The sequence below is a fragment of the Delphinapterus leucas genome, chromosome 12 (genome assembly GCF_059928025.1).
Source record: "Delphinapterus leucas isolate spDelLeu-1000000601 "Yukka" chromosome 12, BTC_Dleu_Yukka2, whole genome shotgun sequence".
NCBI classification, from domain to species: domain Eukaryota; kingdom Metazoa; phylum Chordata; class Mammalia; order Artiodactyla; family Monodontidae; genus Delphinapterus; species Delphinapterus leucas.
The window spans coordinates 68,692,117-68,719,897 of record NC_143140.1 but is presented as its reverse complement, the minus strand read 5'-3'; the positions used below and the strand labels follow the sequence as shown (position 1 = coordinate 68,719,897).

Below are 27,781 nucleotides of genomic sequence, written 5' to 3'. Positions count from 1 at the left end.
TATATATGTCCATGCCACTCTCTCACTTCATCCCAGCTTACCCTTCCCCCTCCCCATCTCCTCAAGTCCATTCTCTACGTCTGTGTCTTTATCCTGTCCTGCCCCTAGGTTTTTCAAAACTCTTTTTTTTCTTTAGATTCCATATATATGAGTTAGCATACGGTATTTGTTTTTCTCTTTCTGACTTACTTCACTCTGTATGACAGTCTCTAGGTCCATCCACCTCACGACAAATAACTCAGTTTCATTTCTTTTTATGGCTGAGTAATATTCCATTGTATATATGTGCCACATCATCTTTATGCATTCATCTGTCAGTGGACACTTACGTTGCTACCATGTCCTGGCTATTGTAAATAGAGCTGAAATGAACATTTTGGTACATGACGCTTTTTGAATTATGGTCTTCTCAGGGTATATGCCAAGTAGTGTGATTGCTGGGTCGTATGGTAGTTCTACTTTTAGTTTTTTAAGGAACGTCCATACTGTTCTCCATAGTGGCTGTATCAATTTACATTCCCACCAACAGTGCAAGAGAGTTCCCTTTGCTCCACACCCTCTCCAGCATTTATTGTTTGTAGATTTTTTGACTATGGCCATTCTGACTGGTGTGAAGTTATACCTCATTGTAGTTTTGATTTGCATTTCTCTAATGATTAGTGATGTTGAGCATCCTTTCATGCGTTTGTTGGTGATCTGTATATCTTCTTTGGAGAAATGTCTATTTAAGGTCTTCTGCCCATTTTTGGATTGGGTTGTTTGTTTTTTTGATATTGAGCTGTGTGAGATGCTTGTATATTTTGGAGATTAATCCTTTGTCAGTTTCTTCATTTGCAACTATTCTGAGGGTTCTTTTCATCTTTTTTATAGTTTCCTTTGCTGTGCAAAAGCTTTTAAGTTTTGTTAATTCCCATTTGTTTATTTTTGCTTTTATTTCCATTTCGCTAGGATGTGGGTCAAAAAGGATGTTGCTGTGATTTATGTCATAGAGTGTTCTTCCCATGTTTTCCTTTAACAGTTTTATAGTATCCGGCTTTACATTTAGGCCTTTAATCCATTTTGAGTTTATTTTTGTGTATGGTGTTAGGGAGTGTTCTAATTTCATTCTTCTACATGTAGCTGTCCTGTTTTCCCAGCACCACTTATTGAAGAGGCTCTCTTTTCTCCACAGTATATTCTTGCCTCCTTTATCAAAGATAAGGTGACCATATGTGTGTGGCATTATCTCTGGGCTTTCTATCCTGTTCCACTGATCTATATTGCTGTTTTCGTGCCAGTACATACAGCCTTGATTACTGTAGCTTTGCAGTATAGTCTGAAGTCCGGGAGCCTGATTTCCTCCAGCTCCATTTTTCTTTCTCAAGATGGCTTTTGCTCTTCGGGGTCTTTTGTGTTTCCATACAAATTGTGAAATTTTTTGTACTAGTTCTGTGAAAAATGCCATTGGTAGTTTGATAGAGATTGCATGAATATATAGATTGCTTTGGGTAGTATACTCATTTTCACAGTGTTGATTCTTCCAATCCAAGAACATCATATATCTATCTGTTTGTATCATCTTTCATTTCTTTCATCGTTGTCTTACAGTTTTCTGCATATAGGTCTTTTGTCTCCTTAGGTAGGTTTATTCCTAGTTATTTTATTCTTTTTGCTGCAGTGGTAAGTGGGACTGTTTCCTTATTTTCTCTTTCTGATTTTTCATTATTAGTGTATAGGAATGCAAGAGACTTCTGTGCCTTAATGTTGTATCCTGTTACTTTACCAAATTCATTGATTAGCTCTAGTGGTTTTCTGGTAGCATCTTTAGGATTCTCTATGTATAGTACCATGTCATCTGCAAACAGTGACAGTTTTAATTCATCTTTTTCTGACTTGGACTCCTGTTATTTCTTTTTCTTCTCTGATTGCTGTGGCTAAAACTTCCAAAACTATGTTGAATAATAATGGTGAGAGTGGGCAACCTTGTCTTGTTCCTGATCTTAGTGGAAATGGTTTCAGTTTTTCACCATTGAGAACAATGTTGGCTCTACATTTGTCTTATATGGCCTTTATTATGGTGAGGTACGTTTCCTCTGTGCCTACTTTCTGGAAGGTTTTTATCATAAGTGGGTGTTGAATTTTGTCAAAAGCTTTTTCTGCATCTATTGAGATGATCGTATAGTTTTTCTCCTTCAATATTTTCATATGGTGCATCATATTGATTGATTTGCGTGTATTGAGGAATCCTTGCATTCCTGGGATAAACCCCACTTGATCATGGTATATGATCCTTTTAATGTGCTGTTGGATTCTGTTTGCTAGTACTTTGTGGAGGATTTTTGCATCTGTGTTCGTCAGTGATATTGGCCTGTAGTTGTCCTTTTTTGTGACATCTTTGTCTGTTTTTGTATCAGAGTAATGGTGGCTTCATAGAAGGAGTTTGGGAGTGTTCCTCCCCTGCTATATTTTGGACGAGTTTGAGAAGGATAGGTGTTAGGTCTTCTCTAAATGTTTGATAGAATTCGCCTGTGAAGCCGTCTGGTCCTGGGCTTTTGTTTGTTAGAAGTTTTTTAATCACAGTCTCAACTTCAGTGCTTTGATTGGTCTGTTTATATTTTCTGTTTCTTCCTGGTGCAGTCTGGAGAGGTTGTGCTTTCTAAGAATTTCTCCATTTCTTCCAGGTGGTCCATTTTATTGGCATATAGTTGCTTGTAGTAATCTTTCATGATCCTCTGTATTTCTTCAGTGTTAGTTGTTACTTCTCCTGTTTTCATTTCTAAGTCTGTTGATTTGAGTCTTGTCCCTTTTTTTCTTGATGAGTCTGGCTAATGGTTTATCAATTTTGTTTATCTTCTCAAAGAACCAGCTTTTAGTTTTATTGATCTTTGCTATCATTTCCTTCATTTCTTTTTCATTTATTTCTGATCTGATCTTTATGATTTCTTTCCTTCTGCTAACTTTGGAGATTTTTTCTTCTTCTTTCTCTAATTGCTTTAGGTGTCAAGTTAGGTTGTTTATTTGAGATGTTTCTTGTTTCTTGAGGTAGGATTGTATTGCTATAAACGTCCCTCTTAGAACTGCTTTTGCTGCATCCCATAGGTTTTGGGTCATCGTGTTTTCATTGTCATTTGTTTCTAGGTATTTTTTGATTTCCTCTTCGATTTCTTCAGTGATCTCTTGGTTATTTGGTAGAGTATTGTTTAGCCTCCATGTGTTTGTATTTTTTACAGATTTTTTCCTGTAATTGATATCCAGTCTCATAGTGTTGTGGTCAGAAAAGATACTTGGTACGATTTCAGTTTTCTTAAGTTTACCAAGGCTTGATTTGTGACCCAAGATATGATCTATCCTGGAGAATGTTCCATGAGCACTTGAGAAGAAAGTATATTCTGTTGTTTTTGGATGGAATGTCCTATAAATATCAATTAAGTCCATCTTGTTTAATGTGTCATTTAAAGCTTGTGTTTCCTTATTTATTTTCATTTTGGATGATCTGTCCATTGGTGAAAGTGAGGTGTTAAAGTCCCCTACTATTATTGTGTTACTGTTGGTTTCCCCTTTTATGGCTGTTAGCATTTGCCATAAGTATTGAGGTGCTCCTATGCTGGGTTCATAAGTATTTACAATTGTTCAATCTTCTTGGATTGTTCCCTTGATCATTATGTAGTGTCATTTGTCTCTTGTAATATTCTTTATTTTAAAGTCTGTTTTGTCTGATATGAGAATTGCTACTCCACCTTTCTTTCGATTTCCATTTGCAAGGGATATCTTTTTTCATCCCCTCACTTTCAGTCTGTATCCCTAGGTCTGAAGTTGTTCTCTTGTAGACAGCATATATACGGGTCTTGTTTTTGTATCCAATCAGCCAGTCTGTGTCTTTTGGTTGGAGCATTTAAACCATTTACATTTAAGGTAATTATCGATTTGTATGTTCCTATTACCATTTTCTTAATTGTTTTGGCTTTGTTATTGTAGATCTTTTCCTTCTCTTGTGTTTCCTGCCTAGAGAAGTTCCTTTAGCATTTGTTGTAAAGCTGGTTTGGTGGTGCTGAATTCTCTTAGCTTTTGCTTATCTGTAAAGGTTTTAATTTGTCCGTCTAATCTGAATGAGATCCTTGCTGGGTAGAGTAATCTTGGTTATAGGTTTTTGCCTTTCATCACTTTAAATATGTCCTGCCACTCCCTTCTGGCTTGTAGAGTTTCTGGTCAAAGATCAGCTGTTAATCTTATGGGAGTTTCCTTGTATGTTATTTGTTGCCTTTCCCTTGCTGCTTTTAGTAGTTGTTCTTTGTATTTAATATTTCATAGTTGGATTAATATGTGTCTTGGCGTGTTTCTCCTTGGATTTATCCTTTTGGGATTCTCTGCACTTCCTGGACTTGATTGACTATTTCCTTTCCCATATTAGGGAAGTTTACAACTATAATCTCTTCAAATATTTTCTCAGTCCATTTATTTTTCTCTTCTACTTCTGGGACCCCTGTAATTTAAATGTTGGTACGTTTAATGTCCCAGAGGTCTCTGAGAGTGTCCTCAATTCTTTCCATTCTTTCTTCTTTATTCTGCTCTGCAGTAGTTATTTCCACTATTTTATCTTCCAGGTCACTTATCTGTTCTTCTGCCTCAGTTGTTCTGCTATTGATTCCTTCTAGAGAATTTTAAATTTCATTTATTATGGTTGTTCATCATTCTTTGTTCGCTCTTTAGTTCTTCTAGGTCCTTGTTAAACATTTCCTGTATTTTCTCCATTCTATTTTCAAGATTTTAGATCATTACTATCATTACTCTGAATTCTTTTTCAGGTAGACTGCCTATTTCTTCTTCATTTGTTTGGTTTGGTGGGTTTTTACCTTGGTCCTTCATCTGCTGTGTATTTCTCTGTCTTCTCATTTTGCTTAACTTACTGTGTTTGGGGTCTCCTTTCTGCAGGCTGCAGGTTTGTAGTTCCCGTTGTTTCTGCTCCAGTGGCTAAGGTTGGTTCAGTGGGTTGTGTAGGCTTCCTGGTGGAGGGGCCTAGTGCCTGTGTTCTTCTGGATGAGGCTGGATCTTGTCTTTCTGGTGGGCAGGGCCACGTCTGGTGGCATGTTTTGGGTTGTCTGTTGCCTTATTATTTTAGGCAGCCTCTCTGCTAATGGGTGGGGTTGTGTTCCTGTCTTGCTAGTTGTTTGGCGTAGGGTATTCAGCACTGTAGCTTGCTGGTCATTGAGCAGACCTGGGTCTTAGCATTGAGATGGAGATCTCTGGGAGAGCTTTCGCTGTTTGATATTACATGGAGCTGGGAGGTCTCTTGTGGACCAGTGTCCTGAACTCGGCTCTCCCACCTCAGAGCCTCAGGCCTGACTCCGAGCCAGAGCACCAAGACTCTGTCAGCCACACGGCTCAGATGAAAAGGGAGACAAAAAAAGAAAGGAAGGAAGGAAGGAAGGAAGGAAGGAAGGAAAGGATAGGAAGGAAAGGATAGAAAGGAAGAAAGAAAGAAGAAAATAAAATATAATAAAATAAATTTACTAAAATAAAAATGTAATTTAAAAAAAATGAAAGAAAGAGGGGCTTCCCTGGTGGCACAGTGGTTGAGAGTCCACCTGCCAATGCAGGGTATACGGATTTGTGCCCCGGTCTGGGAAGATCCCACATGCCGCGGAGTGGCTGGGCCTGTGAGTTATGGCCACTGAGCCTGCGTGTCCGGAGCCTGTGCTCTGCAACGGGAGAGGCCACAACAGTGAGAGGCCCACGTACCATAAAAAAAAAAAAAAAAGAAAGAAGAGAGCCACCAAACCTAAAAACAAATCCACCAATGATAACAAGTGCCAAAAACTATACGAAAAAAAAGAAAAAAGAACGGACAGACAGAACCGTAGGACAAATGGTAAAAGCAAAGCTATACAGACAGAATCACACAAAGAAGCATACATATACACACAAAAAGAGAAAAATGAAAAGATATATATATATGTCTATATATATTTAAAAAAAGGAAGAGAGCAACCAAATCAATAAACATATCTACCAATGATAATAAGCTCTAAATACTAAACTAATATAAACATAAAACCAGAAACAAATTAGATGCAGAAAGCAAACCCCAAGTCTACAGTTGCTCCCAAAGTCCACCGCCTCAATTTTGGGATGATTCGTTGTCTATTCAGGTGTTCCAGAGATGCAGGTACATCAAGTTGATTGTGGCGATTTAATCTGCTGCTCCTGAGGCTGCTGGGAGAGATTTCCCTTTCTCGTCTTTGTTCGCACAGCTCCTGGGGTTCAGCTTTGGGTTTGGCCCCACCTCTGCGTGTAGGTCACCTGAGGGTGTCTGTTCTTTGCTCAGACCGGACGGGGCTAAAGGAGCAGCTGATTCAGGGACTCTGGTTCACTCAGGCCGGGGGGGAGAGAGGGGTACTGATGCGGGGCGAGCCTGCGGCGGCAGAGGCCAGCGTGACGTTGCACCAGCCTGATGTGTGCCGTGTGTTCTCCTGAGGAAGTTGTCCCTGGATCACAGGACCCTGGCAGTGGCGGGCTGCACAGGCTCCCGGGAGGGGAGGTGTGGAGAGTGACCTGTGCTGGCACACAGGCTTCTTGGTGGCGGCAGCAGCAGCCTTAGCGTCTCATGCCCGTCTCTGGTGTCCGTGCTGACAGCCACGGCTTGTGCCCGTCTCTGGAGCTCATTTAGGTGGCTCTCTGAATCCCCTCTCCTCACGCACCCTGAAACAATGGTCTCTTGCCCCTTAAGCAGGTCCAGACCTTTTCCCAGACTCCCTCCTGGCTAGCCGTGGCGCACTAACCCCTTCAGGCTGTGTTCACACCGCCAACCCCAGTTCTCTCCCTGGGATCCGACCCAAGCCCAATCGTCAGTTCCCAGCCCCCGCCTGAGCCGGTGGGTGAGCAGACAAGCCTCTCGGGCTGGTGAGTGCCGGTCGGCACCGATCCTCTGTGCGGGAATCTCTCCGCTTTGCCCTCCGCACCCCTGTTTCTGCGCTCTCCTCCGCAGCGCTGAAGCTTCCCCCTCCGCCACCCGCAGCCTCTGCCCGCGAAGGGGCTTCCTGGTGTGTGGACACCTTTCCTCCTTCACAGCTCCCTCCCACTGGTGCAGGTCCCATCCCTATTCTTTTGTCTCTGTTTATTCTTTTTTCTTTTGCCCTACCCAGGTACGTGGGGAATTTGTTGCCTTTTGGGAGGTCTGAGGTCTTCTGCCAGCGTTCAGTAGGTGTTCTGTAGGAATTGTTCCACGTGTAGATGTATTTCTGGTATATTTGTAGGGAGGAAGGTGATCTCCACGTCTCACTCCTCCACCATCTTGAAGGTTCCTCATGCTTTGCCTTTTAACTCTGGTTAAATGGTAAGTACTTGCCGGGCGGGGGCTATAGCATGCTCACATTTTCTCTCCCCAGTACTTAGCCTGGTGTCTGGCCACATAGTAAAACTTCAGGGAATACTCATTGGATTGAATTTCTTGTGGAGTAGGGCCCAGTATTTTTAGGAGTCTTATTTTTCACACATACCATACACACAAACACTAACCTGGTTTCATACTCATTTTCAAAATCCTGCTGTGAGATTTTCCTTTCTCTTTTCACATGATTTGCCTTTATCGGCCCTCACTCTGTTACTCTCTCCCTCTGTTATGTTACGGGGATACTTTATGAGGAGATACCACAGAGAAAACCTGGGTTTGTTTTCATGCTGGTGTCTTGCTTAGATGACATCTCTTCCCTTGTCAGCAGGTCTCTGCTGCCTCTTAGGTGTTCGGTCCCTGTGCTGTCAGAGCCGTCATCGTGCTGCTGTGTCCCTCTTGCTTGTTCCCTGTTGTCAGAAGGGGGCTGTTCCTTGTCCAAGGTGTGCACTTGGCAGTTTCTTCTCCTTTTCCTTTTATTCTGTCCCCTTTCTCCCTTTCATAGATAGTCTTTGTCATTCTGTATTCAGTGTTCCTTCCTCTTCTTAGTCTGAGTCATTTCCCTTAAATATGTTATCTTTACTGCCTACTTTAGCTTTTTCCAGTTAAGTTTCTCTTCAGGTTCCCCCTCTTGAGGGTCCTCCTGGCTCCTGTGTTTACTTCTCACAGTGCAGCCTCAGTCTGATTGATTTAACTTGTCCTACTGTCTTGTGCAGGATCCATCTCACTCGTTTCCAGCTCTTCTCTTCCTCTCCCTCCCTTTTCTGTTTTTCTTCCTTGGTTTTGTCCTACCACTCTCATAAACTCCTCCTCTCACCCTGTTTGTCTCGTTACTCCTCTAAGGTCCTTTACCTTCCTCACTGTTCCTTGCGGACGTTTATAGGGTCTCTGGGTGACTTGTGCTCAGCATCCATTTGAGCCTTTCCTTCCCCACTTTTATCAGACCCTAATTTGAGGCAAGTTTTATATGCTGTACCTATATACACACCAGGACAGTATGATGCCCTTTTTTGCCCCTGGTGAGATTGTAACTTACCTCACCATAGCTGTACCATTTTATAGTCTACCTTAGTTGCGTTTGTGAGCATGTTCACTTGAAACATTTTGGGGCTTCTATGTATTATATAATACTGGTTTAAAAAATTTAAAATCAGAAAACAAGGACTGACAAAGGATTTTTTTTCCCTCATATGGAAAGGCAGTACAACCATTTATTTAAGATTGGGCCATAAGCCATAGCAGAAAAGAATATGAAAAAGAATGTGTGCGTGTATATATATATATGGATATATATATATATATATATCCATATATATATATGTATACACACACACACAATATATGTATAACTGAATCACTTTGCTGTACGGCAGAAATTAACACAACATTGTAAATCAAATATACTTCAGTAAAATAAATTTAAAAAGTAAAAGATTGGGCCTGTCCCTAAAGGCACAGATGTTCCCTAACCTTCCGGTTTAGGGTTAGGGAATGGTTATTAGCACATCCTTTTTTGCCATGATGCTCTAGCCTCTACTTTTCTCAGGAGTGATCAATGGAATTGACCACCACCTAATCAGATTGCCATTATCCTTAGGTTGAAGTTTGTTTTTTAAGAGCAACCAAATGTTAAACCCTTTCTGTTCAGAAGAAAGACAACAACAGTTTTGTGTAAGTCCAGATACTCATCAGTGATATGTAAATAATTGCATCAAAAAATTTCAGGCTCAACCCCTAGTTTATCACCCTCTAGTTTTGGTGTACTTACTACAGGGTCTCTAAAGAAGCAACATCTTGTTTCATCTGCCTATTGGTTCTTGACTTTTATTCATGGTATAATTTGTTTTATTTCAAAGCTGCATCTAGATACATAGTTAACCATCACTATCTTTGTCAATCAAAAATGCCACATACCATTTTTTGGATTTATTTGAAAAGCTATGATAGTTTACTCACTTCTAAAAGAAGACATAGCCATAGACTAAATGAAAGAGTGCTGTTTAATAAAATGGCCTATATGCTTTCCAGTCACTAACCTGAAGCATCTTCCATGACAATTTTTTTTCCAGTGAATGAAGAATGTTATAAACTCTGATTGCCTGCACTTAATTTCTGGAAGTTACTGAGGGTTTGCAGTGCTTATTGTCTGTATTTGAGAAATGTACTGATGACACTAAAAGATGTTAATTTAACTGTATGTTCAAGAGGCAAGCTAGAAGTTAATTCTAGAAGTAAAACTAGAAGTATGTTCAAGAAGACAAATTAGTATTTTGGTCGTGTGTGTGTGTGTGTGTGTGTGTGTGTGTGTGTTTTATTACTTGTGCTGTTGCCTGGGCATGCCAAGATTTGTTTTAACTAGAAGATATTGTTTAAGTTCATTCAGTACATTTTATGTCATTTTCTCCTAGTAAAGAGCTGAAGAAGAATGAAGGGGCAAGGAACCAAATATACAGAAATGAAATGACAAATTAAACCAAATGGAATTTCTCTTCAGAGTTCAGAAATTTCAGATGGCCAGGAAGAAAGGAAGGCTCTACTATTTCTTATCCTTATGAAAGAATCTAGAAAAATCAGAAGCAAGGTATGGGTGGAAAAATAAATGCGGCCTTTTGAAAAGCTTAATTGTTATAAACCATTGTGTTTGCTGTTGATCAAAGTATTAGTACTTGTATTTATTAGTAACTGCATCAAAATTACGTTACCATTCTTGGAAAAATCAATAAAGAAAAACCATAATTGCCACACAGCAAATATGAGGAAAAAAGTGTTTGCATTGTTAGGATGTCCATAAAGTAATCATTTAATATTATATCTGTAATGTGGTTATGTGTGTGATGATATACTCAGAATATGAAATATCTGCTATTTAAATTTAACTTTATTTAAAATAAAGATAAGCAGCTTCAGGATTTTGTGTATTCAAAATGGTCCAAGTAAGAAAGGCATTAAAAGGTAACAAATGTTTACCTTGCTTTTAAATTTTTGTTTTTAAATTTTTTTGTTTTTAAATTTTTACATTGAATTATTTATTTCTTTAGTTCCAGAGTAACAGTGTCGTTACTATGTGACCATATATTTTGAAGTGAGATGTTATAAAATGGGAAAGTTCATCTCTTTGTTTTTCACTTGACTCTTCTTAAAACTGTGTGATTTTAAGTCTGTCAATAAAATATTTAACTTCAAGAAAGTCAAAACTAATATAAAATTAGAAAACTTATTTACCAAATTAGACAATTGATTCCATTAAAGTAAGAAGTGAGAAAAACAGTGTTGGGCATTGAGGTGTAAATTTTGCCCAGATGTATACCGGATGTGAAAAATCTTCTAGTAGAAATATATTTGACTCTTACCCCTGCACATGTTGTAGAGGCATGAAAATTGGTAAACTTGCCCCTGCTGTGTAGAACTTGGGGGGAGGGGGGCATTTTTGAAAATGGTGAATGGCATTGATGACTGCTGAAGCCCTCAGCCATTAGCACAGAAATGTGTTCCGATAGTACCAGGCTCCCCTGTTCTAGATGCACACGTCTGTGCTTCAGGTACAGCTGGACCCAGCCAGCTTGAGTCACCCTTGTACAGGCTTGTTTTTTCTTTCTTGTGAATGCACTTGATAATGAAAAAAATAAAAATATGTGACTCTCTGCAGTTTCAGTTCATAGTTTTGAGATGTGTGTAGATTCTCTTGATTTTGGTTTTAATTACAAAGAATTTCAGCAAGTTGCAAAATGATTTTAAATCAAGATGATGATAAAATAATATGTCAGAGGAGCTAAACATTTGCTGAAATCCCAATGTTCATATGAAAAAATAAAGGGTTATTTTTATATTGTAACTACTGAAGGCAAAAATAACAATTGAGGCAAACACCAAGAAAAGTTGTTTCTACTCAAAGCCCATTTCTTTTCTTTTTTGTCCTGTTGACAAAGCAAGATTTGGGTTATGTTTGTGAATAGATTAAGTATTATTAATTAATAATCTTCACCACCTTCTAAGATGAGATGGGGTGGGGGAGACCATAAGAGTGCCCTCCAAGTAATAAGTCCAAATTATAATCAAGCAGAGAAATCAGACTATTTACTTAGTAATAAATTAACTTTGTTTTATTTTTATCCTAAAATTATTGAATTCTATCCCATTTTATAGTCTCTTTTCTACAAACAAGTAGCAATTTGACACTATCTTTTCTAGATAATAAATAATGTCATTCTTACAAATTAATTTCCCAATTATTGATTCTACTCTGTCTTGAAGATTCGAGTTTCTTCAGTATCAAAACTATACAATGAATAGGATTTGCAAAGCTAGAATAAAAAGCAAGTTTTAAAAAGATTTAAAACTTGAAATATTTTACACCATGAATGCAAATTCATGTTTAAGATGCACCTTTTAAATATGAAATCAGTGTTTTAAATGGCTAACACTTGCTACTTTTGAAACCTTTCGTAAGGTTTCTTTCCAAAAAAAATGGATACTTGACATTAATTTTATTTTTCAGTTACAGAAAAGTTTTATTAGAGAAAGATATTTTCTCTTTAGGAAGTTCAGCAAGACTATCTGGGAAATAACCTATCATTTTATAACTTCATGTTATTTTAGTCATATATTTAACTCACAACTATTTTTCAAAGGGTTAGAAAGTTCTAGAAACCATATAAAAAACTCATGACCTTATACTTTTATACGTATTTCAGTGATTTCCATCTGAGGTCCATATCTGTTAAGTAGATTATGGGAACGTTTTTCACTAGTCCAACTTTTGAAGCTCTATATTTGTTGATTTCTACCTCATTGGACTTGACTACAGAAGAGATTCCCCAGATCTTCACTTTATGTACGTGACCTCATTTAGTCCTCACTTCAAACCCAGGAGGAAGATAAAATCTTCCCTGCCCTGCAAATAAGGAAACCGGGGCCTTGAAAGTTAAGCAACTTGTCCAAGTGCACACGGTCAGTCAGTGTGTTGCTTGCTGTCCATGGAGGTTTGTCATACTCCACTGGGGCATCTCAAAGGTCCCCACCCACCTCAGGTGCTGGGTGCAGTGATCCAGTAGCACCTAGAGTTGGTCTCCAGCCCACACAGAGTAAGGAAGCAACCTGATGAACGTACAACCACACTCAGAGACTAGAAACATCTCATATGTCTTCCATGCAGCCGTGACCTACATAAAATGAAATACCATATCTGAGTGAATTTTTTTTTTAAAAACTGATAATGTCTTTACCCCATATTTGTTTTGCAAAATCTTTACTCCATACTCTAATTCTTACATTTTTTTAAGGAATCGATTCTGTGGACTCAAACTAATACATGGACAGTAACATTTTATTCAAGAAACAGTATCCCAGTCACATAAGAGAAAATAAAAACATCAGGAGTCACGTCAATCAAAAGGCTCTGTTGAGTGGCAAACTCGGTCTGTGGATGGACCCAATTATCTGCAGGCGAACTGAATATCAGCATCATTTAGGGTTAACAATGGACCAGCTAGGCAAAAGCAGACAGCTACTCTCTGCAGAGACCCGGAAAGCAAACTTGGTAATGAGGTACTTCATTCATCATATCCTTCTGCTCTAATTATTAAAGTGAATAGGGAATACTTTAACTTAAGGCGGGAACTGGATAACATAAAAACATCTGTTTTGTAAACACAAAGAATGCTTTTTTTCTAATGATCTCTTCACATCTACATTAAGCATATGTTGTGAGCCCCCTGTTTTCGAAAGTTGCTCTTCTAACACCTCAAATTCATTCTGATTATGGATGGGTTATTTTGATTGTCTCAGAAAGTTAGGGAGGATAAAGCTGCTAAGAATCTACAGTTTTACTATCTACTCACAATCTAAAGAGGGGGAGGGTGTCATAAGTAAGTACATACATAACCATGAATAATACATGTTCTATTACTTGTGTCAGAATGGTCCAACTATATATACTTCAATGTCATTCATCTCTAAAAGTACTAAACAATCTGATTTTTACTCATTCTAGTTCACTTTTTCTTAACTCATCACTTGGATCCTTGTGAAGAATTGTGAAAGAATTTGGTAGAGGAAAATGTAGGATTTTTTTTTATACAGCAATTATATAAGTAAACATATATTGCCAATCTTTAAAGTTGCTTGAAACGAGCTGATTTACTGTTGAGAGGGAACAATTATAGTTAAGAAAAAAAAAAGTACAAAAGGAGGAAAAAGCAGGGAGGCGAGGAAAATAGCTTGTTGCTGGAGCAAAAATGAACAACTGAAGCTTGTGAAAAAGCAGTCGCTAGACCAAAGGAAGAAGGTTCCCTGGAGAAAAGTGTGGTCGCTACGGTTCAGTTTTTCAGTGATTTCAACTGAGAATCGGTAGTTAATTTTTTTTCTGTTTAATTTGTTCATGGGACCATTTTATGTAAACACTCCACACAACTTTTTCCGGAGCTACAGTTATTCGATTTAAAGTAAGTGGAAGATGGCTAAGCACGGTGATGTTTTTAACATCCCTGCCTGTTATACAGAAGAAGTTAATGTTCAGAAGTATCTGCACATGCTACTTTTAGCAACTGAATATTTCCATCGTGGCAAAGAAATGTCAGTGAAATCTATGCACTTTAAGAACATCATATTCTTATACTTATCATGTGTGCAGGCAGAGTACATAATAAGCTAGTCTATAGCAGCTGTAAATTTCTGAGGATTTATCTAACCACAAATACATTGAAATGGGGAAACGGGGCTATATTAAACTATGCAAGATGCTGCTGGAGCTTTGCCATTTCTGCAACATCCTGTAATTAATTTCTCATGACAGGTCTGGCAAACTGAAACATCCAATACACTTGCGACAGACAGACTAGAGTTGCTGCAAATCCTACAGTCCCATGAAGTGAAGGTAGTTTTTTTCTTTCAAACATGAATATAGCTCTGTTTAGAGTGTCCCGTAGCCAAGGACAAGTTTGTCACTTTTTAATTCCAAAATAAAGAAGGCCTAGAATATAGAAAAGATCCTGAGCTGAGTGTTTAATCTTTTCTCTGTGTTGCGCAGTCTTTCCCTGAAGAGGGACGGCCCTGGGTAGGGGATGATATCGTTAGGTTGGCATGCATGCCTGCTGTAGCTATGATGGGATTCTCTCCTGGGAGATTTGAGGTCAGTTCTCTCTCGAACACATCCTCTCCCTGTAAGCAAGACTCACAAGACCACCTTCTCCATCTGTGTGTCATTCTCTTCTGGAACCCATAATCCTGCCATCTTGCAAACTTAGAGCACAGATAAATACAGAAATGATCCCTGCTGCAACACAGAGAAAGAAAAAAATGTCAATTTTTTTTTTGCAAGAATAGATTTTCCTGTATAACAGTAAGTTCTTTGTCAGTTCATATCGATGTGAAAGAATGACCCTCTCTTTACCTGATGTGTGTAATTTGATACAGGTGTTAAGTGTTTGGTGTTAAGGACGGACCTTAGTAAGCAAGCCTCCTTCTTGCTGGGGGAGTGGAGATTCTGCCCCTAAAAATGAAATCAGCATATCAGTGTCCACAGCCTCGCGCATTTCCTTTGGAAGGTCGGAGTTCCTCGGACTACAAACAAGAGGACACAAGGGAGAGTGGGAACCTTGAATCTGGAAGTTTTCATGAGAAGGGAAAGGTTCCAGGTGGTAAAAAATAGGATGGGTCTTGCTCAGCAGAAACAGAGGTGAGAAGCCAGGCAGGCAAGGGGCAGTGGTTTCAGCTCAGTTGCCAAAGGCTAACTGTAAACACCTGATGCTCTTTGTATTTTCTCCAGTGATTGTCTTTCCCTTTATCCTTGCTATTGAAAATGTATTCTGTTCAGAGGACCAGAGAACTTTGTTGCTTGGGCTTAAGTTTTAGAGAAAAGCAACCACAGAACCCCAAACTGAATAACCCAAGGGGAAAAGTGAGCAAGAGACCATGTAAGAATGCTTTTGTATACTTCCACTCCTCTCCACTGGAAAAGCTCCCTTCAGAGCTCATCTGTGTAAAACTCTGGAAATGGAAAAGAAAGATCAAAACATGAAAAGGAAGACCCTTCTTTTTCGTACTTGTCCAGGTTCACAGAATCCAGGGCCAGGACCCCACCTCCTACTCCTACTGCTGTTTACTAGGTAACATTCTCAGTTACCTTAAAGCTGAATTATTCAATCCTAATTCTTGAAAAATCCTAAACTTCTTCAACCTCCTACACAACTAAGAGTAACATCCCGTATAGAGCGTGGTCTACATTCAGGTAAATTCCCCTTTAACACTAGGTTGTTATAAGTGGTGAATTTGAATGAGTGAGGGTTGAAAGTAGGAAAAGTATAAGGTGATAGCAGAGAGTCCAGAGAGAGACATTTCGGTGCACGCACAAGAGGTCGTTTTCTTTGATTTATGGTTTTTTACTATGTTGACAGTTGGATACAGATAAGGACTGATTCTATTTACGTATCAATAGCTGGAGTTACAGCTTGCCTAAATATACGCTTATAGTTAAAGATCAAAAATAGCTTTAACACTTTTCATGTTTCTTCAGAGCGTGTGTGATCACTTTCAATTGATTCACCAGCTGATTATTGAAAGCCTGTTTGTCAAGCAGTGGGCAGGAGCTGGGTGGACAGTTGAACCAGGAGCCTCAACTCTTCTACTCTGTGTCTCACCTTGAAATTGTCACATGTTTACTGCCACCATCACCCCACAGTGGTTTTCAGAGGACTTCCACATACATTACTAAACTTGAGCCTCATGACCATCTTTGTTGAACAGAAAAGTCCCCCATTTTTCAAACCAGTCGCAAAGAGATTGAGTGACTTGCCCAATAACTGTTAATCAGCGTCCAGCTGTCCTCCTCCCAGTGCTGTGTTCTTTCCAACCAGGAAAACCCATCACTGACATCTGAAAACTGTGGAAATAAGTTATATGGAAAGCCAATATGTTCCCTGTACAAGAGGCAACATTACGTGATAACACTAATTTGGATGTGGGTCTTTTCGGATCAATTTATGATCTCTTCCTGTAGTCAGCTATAAAGTGTTTGTTTTTGCTGCCATCCTATATTTAAATATATTTTTAAATACAAGAACTTAAAATGTAAAGTTGTAACAGAGGCCAAATAAAAACATGTAAAAAAATTTTTTTGTTGTATTTTGTAGACAGAGGAAGAAGATGTGCAGAAAATGCCAGAGTCCCTTTTCAAAACCTTTTCGCAAATCAAGTAAAACAAAATCATTTCGTGCATTGTATATTGAAGCCAAATAGTTTTTATTCAAGTTACCAAATAAATTACATTTTCTATTAAAGGGCAGTAAATTCCCATTTGACGTAAAACTTCATTATATCAACTAACTTGGAGGTACCACAGAACCTTTCATTAAATGCAAACCTGACCACGTCACACCCCGTTTAAAACTCTTCACTGGTACTCCCATCCACTCTTACTAAATCCAGTGAGTTTTTCCTATTTGCTTAACAATTATTCCTAGAAATTAAGTCCTGTGCTCTCTGATATCACAGGAAACTCTCAAATGAAATTCAGTCACCTTGGAAGTGACAGCAAAAGTAAGAAACTTGGTTGATATCTGAAAGTCCAAACCACAGAGCACAGCAAAGACCTCCCTGATCTGTCCCCTCTGTTCATCCGTGTCATGACTGCCTGTGGAGGTCCTCTGTTCACACTGCAGCGAGACCATACTACTGCCCTCCAGGGACCATTGCTGCTTCAAGCCCTTGACTTGTTCTCTTGACTTGAAGACAGCTTTTTCCCAAAGCCTCTGCCAAGTATATTTCCATTCAAGTTTCATCTCAAATAACACATGCACTAAGATTCCTTTCCTAATTACTAACCATGGATAATTGTATTCTCACAGTGTCCTATACCTAATATCTATAAAGACACTTACTTAGCACATGACATTGAAACTGACAGTCTATTGATCAATGTATTATTTAACATTTTTTGTGTGCCTGAGATAACGCTTTTTTAAATTGAAGTATAGTTCTTATATATATATATAGTTGTTTTATATATATTCTTATAAATCTGTGCTTGTGCTCAATATCAAAGGATATTCTCAAATGGAATTTAATCTTTTTAAAAATCTTAAATGCCCAGTAAGACTAGGGAATTTAGGAAGGAATCTAAGAAAATGTCATTAGTCATTCTACCGCGCCTTCACAACTGTCTATTGTCTTTTTTCATTCTCTCTTCTCTTTCTCACATGCTCCCCTTTCCTTCTTCTTTTCTGGCTCCCTTTTTCCTTCTTCTCTGCTTGACATCAGCAGTGGCATTCACTGAATTCCACATTAAGCCACCACTGACCCATCTCAGTCTGCTCCTGAAACTGGGAATCCAAGATGGAGGATCCATCCTGACAGTGACTTTGGCTACCTCTATCCAAGCCCCCAGTGCCCTCTGAGCAACACTTTATTTACATAAAAACACAATCTTTAAATGTGAATGTAGTCTTCCTTTCATGTCTTTAACTGTTTTTATTGAGGCAAACTATCTGGAAGAGTATCTATCTGATTTGCATAATATTTTACATTCCCATTCATCTGAGGGTAAAAATCCTCCAAAAGCCTTCTAAAATTTGTATATCTAACCCCATTGCCTGTGAATCTGATATCTTTACCACTTTTTTCTTAAAATTTCAATAATTTTCTGGAGAAAAGATTCCTAGATTCATAAACAAATTCCACGATATCACAATGCCTGAGTGTAAGCTTCTAATTGTAAGAATTCACCACCTCATGCTATATGTGTTTATGCCAGTAAATGAATCTAGTCATTTTCATCCCCTATATTTTTATCACCTAAAGAATATCAAAAAGCTTCAAACAATTCTTTGACCTTATTTGGTCTTAAGCAAGACCAATATCCAGCCCAGCAGAGTTTACACAGAAAGTTTCAGGAGCCCCCCAGAGCCCCCGAGGCAGAGGTCTATGAATCACACATAGACCTGGCTGCCTGGTGTAGAGGGATGAGGCTCGACAGTTCTCAGCTTGGGCTCTGCTGAGAGCCATGACACTTTGCATCCAGATTTCTATGGGACTGATGTTACAGATGTTATTGAACACCCTTAACCTTTACTCATGTGCTTTCAACTTTGGATCTTCTATTTCTCCTTAGGATTAGGGCAACTGCTCCTGAATATAAACATTAATCTGGTCAGCTTCTTGAGAAATGCAGGCCATTGTGGTAACCCTGCTGTGACACTCATGCCATCTACACAGCCAGGGAAATGTGATTTTGACATTTATCCTCTTAAATAAATCATTCTTCAGCACTATCAGATCATTCCACTCAAAAACTTATTTAACCTTTTTAGTGGGCTGTAGCCATTAAGTTCACTCACAAAAAATGATCATTATTCCAATTCACTTTGTCCTATGCATAGTCATAATTTAGCAGGGAAAGGGAAAGTATGTATTATTATAATTATTCATGATTATAGACTAACTTTAATAATAGCTACCATTTGCTGAGCACAGGGTAGGTACTAGGCTCCTTGTCAGGGGCTTTATGTGCATAATTATCTCATTAAATTTTCAAAATAAGCTTACAAGGTAGATACCATTATCATTACTCCTGTTTAAAAAACAAAACAAAAACTCTGAAGTTCAGAAAGGTAACACTGTATGTCAGAGATCACACAGCTTGTAAGTCGGGATGTCAGGATTTATATCTCTGGTTTGTCTGACTCCAAAATTCCCCTCTTAATTACTAAATTACTGCCCTTGAGTTTGCCAAACTACAGACTGTATGTTCTTTTAAAATGAAATGGCTTCTTTTTAAAATGCTTCTTCCCCTCACAGTTGAAAAAAAGTGACTTTCTGTTATTTTAGAAATGTGTAAGAAAGTTAAACATTTAATATTTTCCAAATTTCTAATGTGTTTTGCAGAACAGTCTTCAACAAAATAGCTTGATCAAAAATGAATCTCACGCACCCCAATATTCATTGCAGCTCTATTTACAATATCCAAGACATGGAGCAACCTAAATGTCTGTCAGCAGATGAATGGATAAAGAAGATGTGGTACATATGCACAATGGAATATTAGTCGCCCATAATAAAGAATGAAATAATGCCATTTGCAACAACATGAATGGACCTAGAGATTATCATACTAAGTGAAGTAAGTCAGACAAAGACAAATATCCTATGATGTAACTTATTCGTAGAATCTTAAAAAATGATACGAATGAATTTATTTACAAAACAGAAACAGACTCACAGACATAGAAAACAAACTTAGGGTTACCAAACGGGAAAGGTGGGAGGAGGAATAAATTAGGAGTTTGGGATTAGCATATACACACTACTATATATAAAATAGATAATCAACAAGGACCTACTGTATAGCACAGGGAACTCTACTCAATATTCTGTAATAACCTATATGGGAAAAGAATCTAAAAAAGAATGGATATATGTATATGTATAACTGACTCACTTTGCTGTCCACCTGAAACGGACAACATTGTAAATCAACTGTACTCCAATATAAAACTAAAATTTTTTTAAGTAAAATGAAAAAAAGGAATCTCAAAGGTTCATATTGAAATAGTCACACCAACCTTTAGCATTTAAGAAAAATGTTTTCTTTCCAATTTTTATGTGCTACGGAGACGTTACCCTAGTCTAAAAGAAATGAATAATAAAATACCATCACCAATGCATTTCACATCCCTGTAAGAATTGTGTCTATTAGGGTTGCGTTTGGGGTGAAGAAGAGGGTTGTGTAAGGTCTTCCTTCTTGTGTTTCCTCTTTCGTCTCCGTTCACCACCCTCGGGAGACATAGCTGGCCCTTTATGTCATCATGGCCCGTATACATCATCATGGCAACCATCTCATAAGTGTTAACTTGCCGTTTGCAGAGAGACAATATCTTTTCATCATTTATTCCCAATGTCACCTTTAGTGCCTGGTGCATAATAGGCACATTCAGTACTCAACAAGGCAGATCACAGGCCCAAAGGCTTATTTTCTGTATATCGATAAGTTGGGGGTGAAATGTAGGTAGGGATATTAACAGATCATGGAAATTATGCAGCGGTATCACACCAATCCAAATTTCTGTGTATTTTTCTATTTCCTCTGGTAAATCTATTTCCTTTCGCCTCTCACTCCCTCCCCTCCACACCCATCCTGGCTTTTAAACTCTTACTTTCTCTCTATTTACAGCCAAAATTGTTTGCAGTGCCCCACACCTCACTTCCAGCTGGTTCTTGTATTCAGGCACAAACAAAAGCAAGACAAACACACACTGCATCTGTACTTTGAAACAGCCTCAACTCCAGGTGGTTGAAAGGACTCCCTGGGGCACCTGAAACTCAGGTGGGACCATAGCAGTGTTTCAAGCCCAGCCCACCTGTAATTCCCCTTTCCTCAAGGCTGCCAGGCAGTCGAGAGCTGGGTGTGCAGAACAGGTGGCTCGAGTTCTATCAGGTGTCAGCCTCTGGCACGTGCAGTGGCAAGAGGCAGGCTGATCCTCCAAAACGTGATCGCTGAGGTCACAGCCCGAGGACCTCACGTGTCCCCATCCATTTCCCAAAGAGCATTTTCCTCCGGACTGAAGGGGAAAATCCAGCTTCCTGTGGTTTTTCTCCTGAACTAGCATGTGCAGCAGGCGAGCTAGGGAGCCTGCCTTCTGGTGACCAGGGTGCTCAGCCATCCCAGGCCAGGTGTGGGTGCCTGGTGGGTCTCAGTTCTCCCCGTCACTGCTTCCCATTTCCTTGCAGTGACAGTGGACCTCGAGGCATGTCTAAACTGCCATCACAGGCTTTCTTCGTCACTGATTTACAGCATCAGCCAAATAATCATCTGGCAAGAAGAAAAAGATAACACGGCGTGCTTGACAAGAAGGTAATGTGTGTGAGTGTTTAGGTAGTCGCTAATTATTTTCTGACTGGAGAACCAGATAGACTGTGGCAACGCTGTTTCTAACACCACTGCCTTAACGCTTTCCTAAGTGGACAGATGGATGTGAATCAGAAAGGAGGGTACAGTGAGGTGGGCTTAAAAAATAAAGATATCTTCTTTCGATTTGCTTGAGTTCCTTTCTGCCAAGAAATGAAGAAAGCTTCAGAACACCTTACACAACATTTCCCGTTTTCTACCGAAATGTTTTTATTTAGAGTTCAGTTTTATAAATTGGCAAGTCAAGTAAGAAGGAAGTCCCTTTCCTTGTGGCACAGCTTAACAAGAGACCCAGGATGAAAACCTCTGCAGAATCTTCATTCCCAGGACCATGGAGGAAAAAATTTATAAGATTTATGCAAAACTTCAAAACAAGCCCCTCCCTACACACACCTCCCCCTTGCGTGGGTGTTTCCTTCACCCCACTACCACCAGTGTTGGTTTTTATGTGAGCATAATTGTGCTTTTGTCTTGGAGTTGGCTCACCTCAATACACTCTAGTCTGAGATCCCTTGGCCTCAAGCCCAGGGTGGGGCTTTGCCCTCAGTACTGTAAATAATGGTAATTACCTTTACAAACTTAAAAAAAAAATTTTTTTTTCTTTCCCAAGGCCAAGAATATCCAAAGTCTAGAGCATTCTATATAACCCCTTGTGCGTAAATCTGTTAGAATCTGTATGGCAATGAGAAAGAGTTTCTCCCTCGTGGAATGAATGTCCAAAGTGAAAAGATGGTCACCAGCGCTTAGCTGCCCCGTGGATCACTCTGGGCCTGTGTGATCTCTGCTTCCAGATTATAGTGGTGATGTAAGTCCAAAAGAACGGAATAAATTATGAAGTAGAATTCAGCGTTTATTCTCACCGCTGACGCAGAAGTTTCTGTGAATTAGATTGAAACAGAAGCGTGTTCCATGTGCCCGCTATCAACTCACAAGGAGAGGAGTTAGGCCGCCTGATTCTAGACTGGGCCATTTCCAAGGCATTACTTCCTGCAGTATCTCTGTCTGCTTGACAGCACCTATTGTTCCGATTAAGTTGACATGCATCCAAGCTTTTGCCTCATTAGATTATCTCCATGGTGCTGAGGCTATAATTTCTGCATAATCTTGGTGTTTTATTTCATGCACAATCGCTAGCAGCTGTTATCCATGTCTAAGATCAAAACAATTAATGAAAATTCAAAAATTTTAAACTCAATAGCTTTTGGCCACATCGACATATCAAGACTCATACAAAAGTTTTGATTTATGAATGAGATAGATTGGTTTCCCGGGCCCCAGAGTTCCTTTGCTTATTTTACTTCCAGATTAACTGGTTTGAGTATGGAGACCTGAACATCTGGACAGATGCCCTTAACCTAGCATTCACTCATTTCAAAGGCGAACGACCCAGAGTGGGAAGCCTCTTGGGCATGTGTGATAACTGGAAATTTACTAAGACCCTCAAAGGAAGTGGCAGACTTGTCTGCGTGTCATTTTTTCCATTCAGAAGTCAAATTATTGCTCCATGGCTGTGAGAGTTATTGAGGGCATGCTCTGTGTTCATGTTACCGTGTGTTCCAGGCATTTAAATGATCAAGAATATTCATCTGTGAGGTTTCTTGTGCTAAGAGGAGGTGATTCATAATGCAGCTACCAGAACGTGAAGCTCTGTGATCCATCATATACCATCACTTTATTAACAATCGCTTTCCCTTGGCTCAGGGCCCTGCTGAGGATCAAGAGGGGTCCACCCCCGGGCTCTGGAGCCTTCCCCTGAAGTGCTAACTTATAATCAGCAGTAATAAACTTCCCTTCTCACTAGGAGGGCTCAATGTTTAGGAGGTAATTTCTCTTTGACGCTTGGCCTCATTCCAAATGTTCAGAACTTCTTGTGGAGGTTCTGAGAGCTATTCATGCAGCCCTGCTGATGCTTGCTCATCTGTTTGTTAAAGACTCCCTTGTCCCCATGTGACCCCTCAATCCATCCACCATGCAAGTTCCAAAGACTGACAGAGAGAGCACCATGCAGATGGCTGTCTGGACTCTACACAAATTCAACCCTCTTGGGGGACTCCCCAAATGGCTAATGTCCTTGTGCACAAGAATGAAGAGTGACTCCATGTGAGGTACAGTGCGAGTTATTCTGGGGGAAACAGACACAACAGCACAGAACTGGTGAGGCGAGGCTGCCCCGTTCACCATCTTTGGAAATTTTAAAATTGGGCTGCGTCTCAGTATCTCTTCTCTCTGCTGCACAGTCTCTAAAATAACTTGTTTGATGGTGATGGAAAAAAAGCTGAGGGCAAACAGGAATTGGTTTTCTAGGTCAGGTACTTTAAGACTTACTGAACACCTAGAGAATCCAACACACAGTATCATCCCCATTCTGGAGGAGCGTCCATGGAGCACCATCTCTGAGGGTCTATCGATACAAAAGGAGTGTCTCAGCCTTGGCATCAAAGCTGGAAAGGCTTAGGGATAATTTTTCAAAACTTCTGTCTGAAACTGTTTCATTCTTTCACTGAAGGTTAGCATTGGTTCGAAGTACTATTGCCATTCATTTGTGTTGAACTTCTTTAGAACAGAGAGAGGGGTAGGGGTAGGAATTGTTTTCTAAACCATAAGGCTTGACTCTGGTTCATTCAGGAGGAAAAGGGGTTAAGTCCTCTGGGTAAAACATTGTCAATCACTAGTGACTGCCACCAAGATGAAAAACAAGCTGCACCTGTACATGGGCAATTTAAGAGATTCTGGTCAGCTATTTTTCTCTGGTGCTTTGTTCTGCCAGCTGCCTCTGCTTTGGATGCAGGTGGAAGCATGGACTTTGCTATCTATAAAAAAATTTAATGGTGAAGATCAACTTCCGCTTCACCTCCCCAGGGATCAAAGTTTTGGGGCTCTTTTTTTTTTTTTCTTTCCCTGAAAGACTAGTAGAGCAAAGCTCAGATCAGACAATGGACATGTTGTTGAGAAGCCCATTCTCCCCAGAGAAGTAGCAGGAGATCTTTGGTGGGTTATAGTTTTTTTCTTCCCAATTTGAAGAAACTAATAGAAGCAGAGAGATGCATGCCTCCACAGGGTGAGGTCAAGCATCTGCTGGGAGGAGGGCTGGGGAATGACAGCTGGGGAAGACTCATTACCGCCACTACCTTTACAGTCGGCCACCATCGTGAGCCTGACAGGGAGCAGGCAAATGCGACATGGAAGTGACAGTCTCTGCACCTGCCAGTGGGAGAGATGTGCTTCCGTGCAGCCTCATCTCTATGGAAGCAGGATGTCACAAATCTTACATGGGTTGGATTACTTTCCATTGCACAATCAATGACAAGCAAAATGTGTAGGTAGAAAAGAAGCTTAAAAATTGAATGCTCTATGGGCTTCTCTGGTGGCGCAGTGGTTGAGAGTCCGCCTGCTGATGCAGGGGACACGGGTTCGTGCCCCGGTCTGGGAGGATCCCACATGACGCGGAGCGGCTGGGCCCGTGAGCCGTGGCCGCTGAGCCTGCGCGTCCGGGGCCTGTGCTCCGCAACGGGAGAGGCCACAGCAGTGAGAGGCCCGCGTACCGCAAAAAAAAAAAAATTGAATGCTCTGGACTAACCCATACAAGAAACTTAAGTGACGTGCCTCACCAAAGACATTCTCAAGGTTATTGTATTAACTCAACAAACACCTGTTGCTACCATGTGCCAGGTTCTAAATTAGTTATTGGACATACAGTGGTTGTTACGAGCTGAATTGTGTCTCCCCAAAATTCATATGTTGAAGTCCTAAGCCCCCAGCACTGTATATGGAGGTAGAGCCTTTAAAGAGGTAATTAGATTAAAATGAGGCCATTAGGGTGGGCGTTAATACAATCTGACTGGTGTCTTCATAAGAAGAAGAAATTTGGACCCACAAGGAAACACCGAGGAAAGACCAGGTGAGGAGACAGAGAGAAGGCGGATGGCCATCTGCTTGCAAAGCAGGGAGACCTCAGAAGAAACCCAACCTGCCGACACCTTGATCTTGGACTTCCAGCCTCCCAGGACTCTGGGAAAACAAATTTCTGTTGCTTGAGCCACCCACTCTGTGGTGTTTCGTTATGGCAGCCGAGCAGACGATTACAGCAGTGGATAAAGCCAGGTCCAAGTCCTCACTGAACTTACAATCAGTTGAAGAACCGACAACGTCATGCCCATTAAGCAGAGGAGAAAGTGACTAAGGGCACTTTTAGGCATTGCCTGGCGAGCCTGACTTAGTAAGAGAACCAGGACCAGGAATTCCAGCTAATCTTTGGACATACTTCATTATGACACCTATGGTCATTACCCTTTATATTTGAATTAAGGGTTAAACAGAATTATCACTGTGCTTCAACATGAGAAAGCAACAAATCCTGCACTGATCACGTGACAGGGGGAGGGGAGAAATCTAACAGATATGACCTAAAAGGTTAAATGGAAAAGAAGCATGTGCCTAGATGAGCATCACATGCAGACACATCACAGATGTGTGGGCTTCAACATTACCAGTAGAAGGAAAGGAAATCTGTATATTTTTATAATCACTACACAGGTGCTTATTTTAGATTGTTTTCTTGAATGTTGTTAGTTTGTTGTGTTTTTTTTTTAACCTCACTGCCCTATACTTGTTGCCTCAAAGGAAGCATAACATTAGATAAAAATACAGAAGCTGCTATCCGGAGTTCAACAGGTTAAAACAGAGCTAAAAATAGCTCCTAGGCATGTCATATGGTTGGCTGACTATTTAATCCCCTGATATGTACGAGAAATGGAAGCGTTCTCGTCTGCGTATCTGCCAACTGTCCATGAAGCTTTACTCTTCTCGGGATTTTGGGGGACATGGTCATTGGGAGACTGAGTTTACTAACCCAATGAAAAGTACAAAGTTCTCCTATGCTGACTAGAGAAAACTGTGACAGAATGTATACTTTCTGTTGTGTGGCTGATATACTCATTTTATGTTCAGATATTGTGATTCTGTCCAGACAGGCAAGGACCCCTGTGTGTGTAGAATTGGAAGTAGGTAGGGTCTCAGATAAAGGGAGAACTCACTTACAGTTGTAAAAACACCACCACACCCCTGAGGGTGGTGTGGAGACCTCAGGCTGGAACTCAGAGTAAGGATCTAACGGAAAAAACTTATGCAAGTGACAGAGTTAAAAATCTCTTTCTCGGTCTTAAGTAGGTCTTATTTTGTCAGATAAAATAAGACCCTCCAGTCAAATCTGAATTTCACATGAACAACAAAAATCATTTTAATTGTAAGTATGTTTAATGCAATATTTGAAACATACTAAAAAAATGTTATTTCTCTGAAATTGAGATTTAACTGGGCGTATTTTACTTGCTAGATCTGGCAATGCTATCTTAATGGCAAATACTAGCTTCATTGTGGAAGGAAAGTAAGATTCAGTCATCTCTGTTTGGGGAGCTGGGCCTAGAGCTGGGTTATGTCATCTGTGAAACTGTGCCCATCTTTCGGGACTGGAACTGAGTAGCCTTTCTGCATAGTATGTGGCACCCGAGTCAGCAGGTTAGAAAGATGAGAAAACTATGCATCATTACTCCCAGAGCATTTAATGAATCTTCAAGAATGCCCAGGCCTGTGAATTCTCAGCTGTGCCAAGGTGACAAACCTAAGGAAAGGATTTGGGACCATACTTCGGCAGGAGCATTAAAAGCAAGTCCCCTAGGGGACAGCAAGGGCTGAAATCAAGGGGACAAAATTGCGGTCAATTGGCCAGTTAACTTCCCTCCTGGGAGACTCTGGGACTTGTTTTATGGAGAGAGGCAAATACTGCTCCCAAGTGTGAAGAACTCTGGAAGAGGGACTTCCCTGGTGGTCCAGTGGTTAAGAATCTGCTTTCCAATGCAGGGGACACAGGTTGCGGGTTCCATCCCTGGTCGGGGAACAAAGATCCCACATGCCACTGGGCAACTAAGCCCACGAGATCTAGAGCCCACACACCACAATTAGAGAGAAGCCTGCACGCCGCAATGATCTCGTGTGCCACAACTAAGACCCAAAGCCGCCAAATAAATAAATAAATATTAGGAAAAAATAAAAGGGAACAAATCTGGCAGAATGCTAAGGCTCCCTGGTTCTGCTGTAGTCACTCCCTCCCTCTTCGGCCAAGGGATTCCTTGATTCATCAACCAATATTTATAGAGCACCTACCATGTACCAAGCACTGTGCTAGGTCTGGGAATACAACTACCTCCAGGCATCACCCTCACCCTAGGGAGCCTCTGGTCTCAAGGGGGATCCTCATGCTGCTCTTCTTAGACTCAGCCCTGTGCCCAGGCCTTGCCATCCAGCTGGCATCTCCATTACACAGGCTCATTCAGTTACTATCTTCTCTTCAGCATTGGGGAACCAAAGAGTGCATCACAGACACTTTTGTTGTGGTTTGGGTCCCTGTAATAACTCATCACATGGGCCTGGAGCTCTTTTCTTTCATTCTGGCTTGGAGACGAACACAGCAGCTCAGCTCTCCCCTCATCCTAAGGCTGTCTGGTCCCTACGTTCAAAGGGTTCCACGT

The 27,781-nt window shown here is 40.3% G+C and overlaps 1 protein-coding gene across 6 annotated transcripts in view; it reads left to right on the top strand.

Annotated features, from left to right (window-relative positions):
• AHI1 (Abelson helper integration site 1) overlaps positions 1–25,031 on the top strand; it is a 218,610-nt gene extending 193,579 nt beyond the window's left edge. For 4 of the 6 annotated variants that reach the window (XR_016395216.1, XR_016395218.1, XR_016395214.1 and 1 more), the window contains 2 exons: positions 9,772–9,944; positions 12,643–25,031. Coding sequence is in view for 1 of the 6 variants with exons in the window: in XM_089922020.1 (XP_089778146.1) it covers positions 9,772–9,774 (3 nt within the window). In the remaining 5 variants the exon portion in view is untranslated. Of the gene's footprint in view, positions 1–9,771; positions 11,009–12,642 lie in introns of those variants that run through there. The other 2 variants (XR_016395215.1, XM_089922020.1) reach the window with 2 other exon arrangements.
• Positions 25,032–27,781: the final 2,750 nt, after the last annotated feature.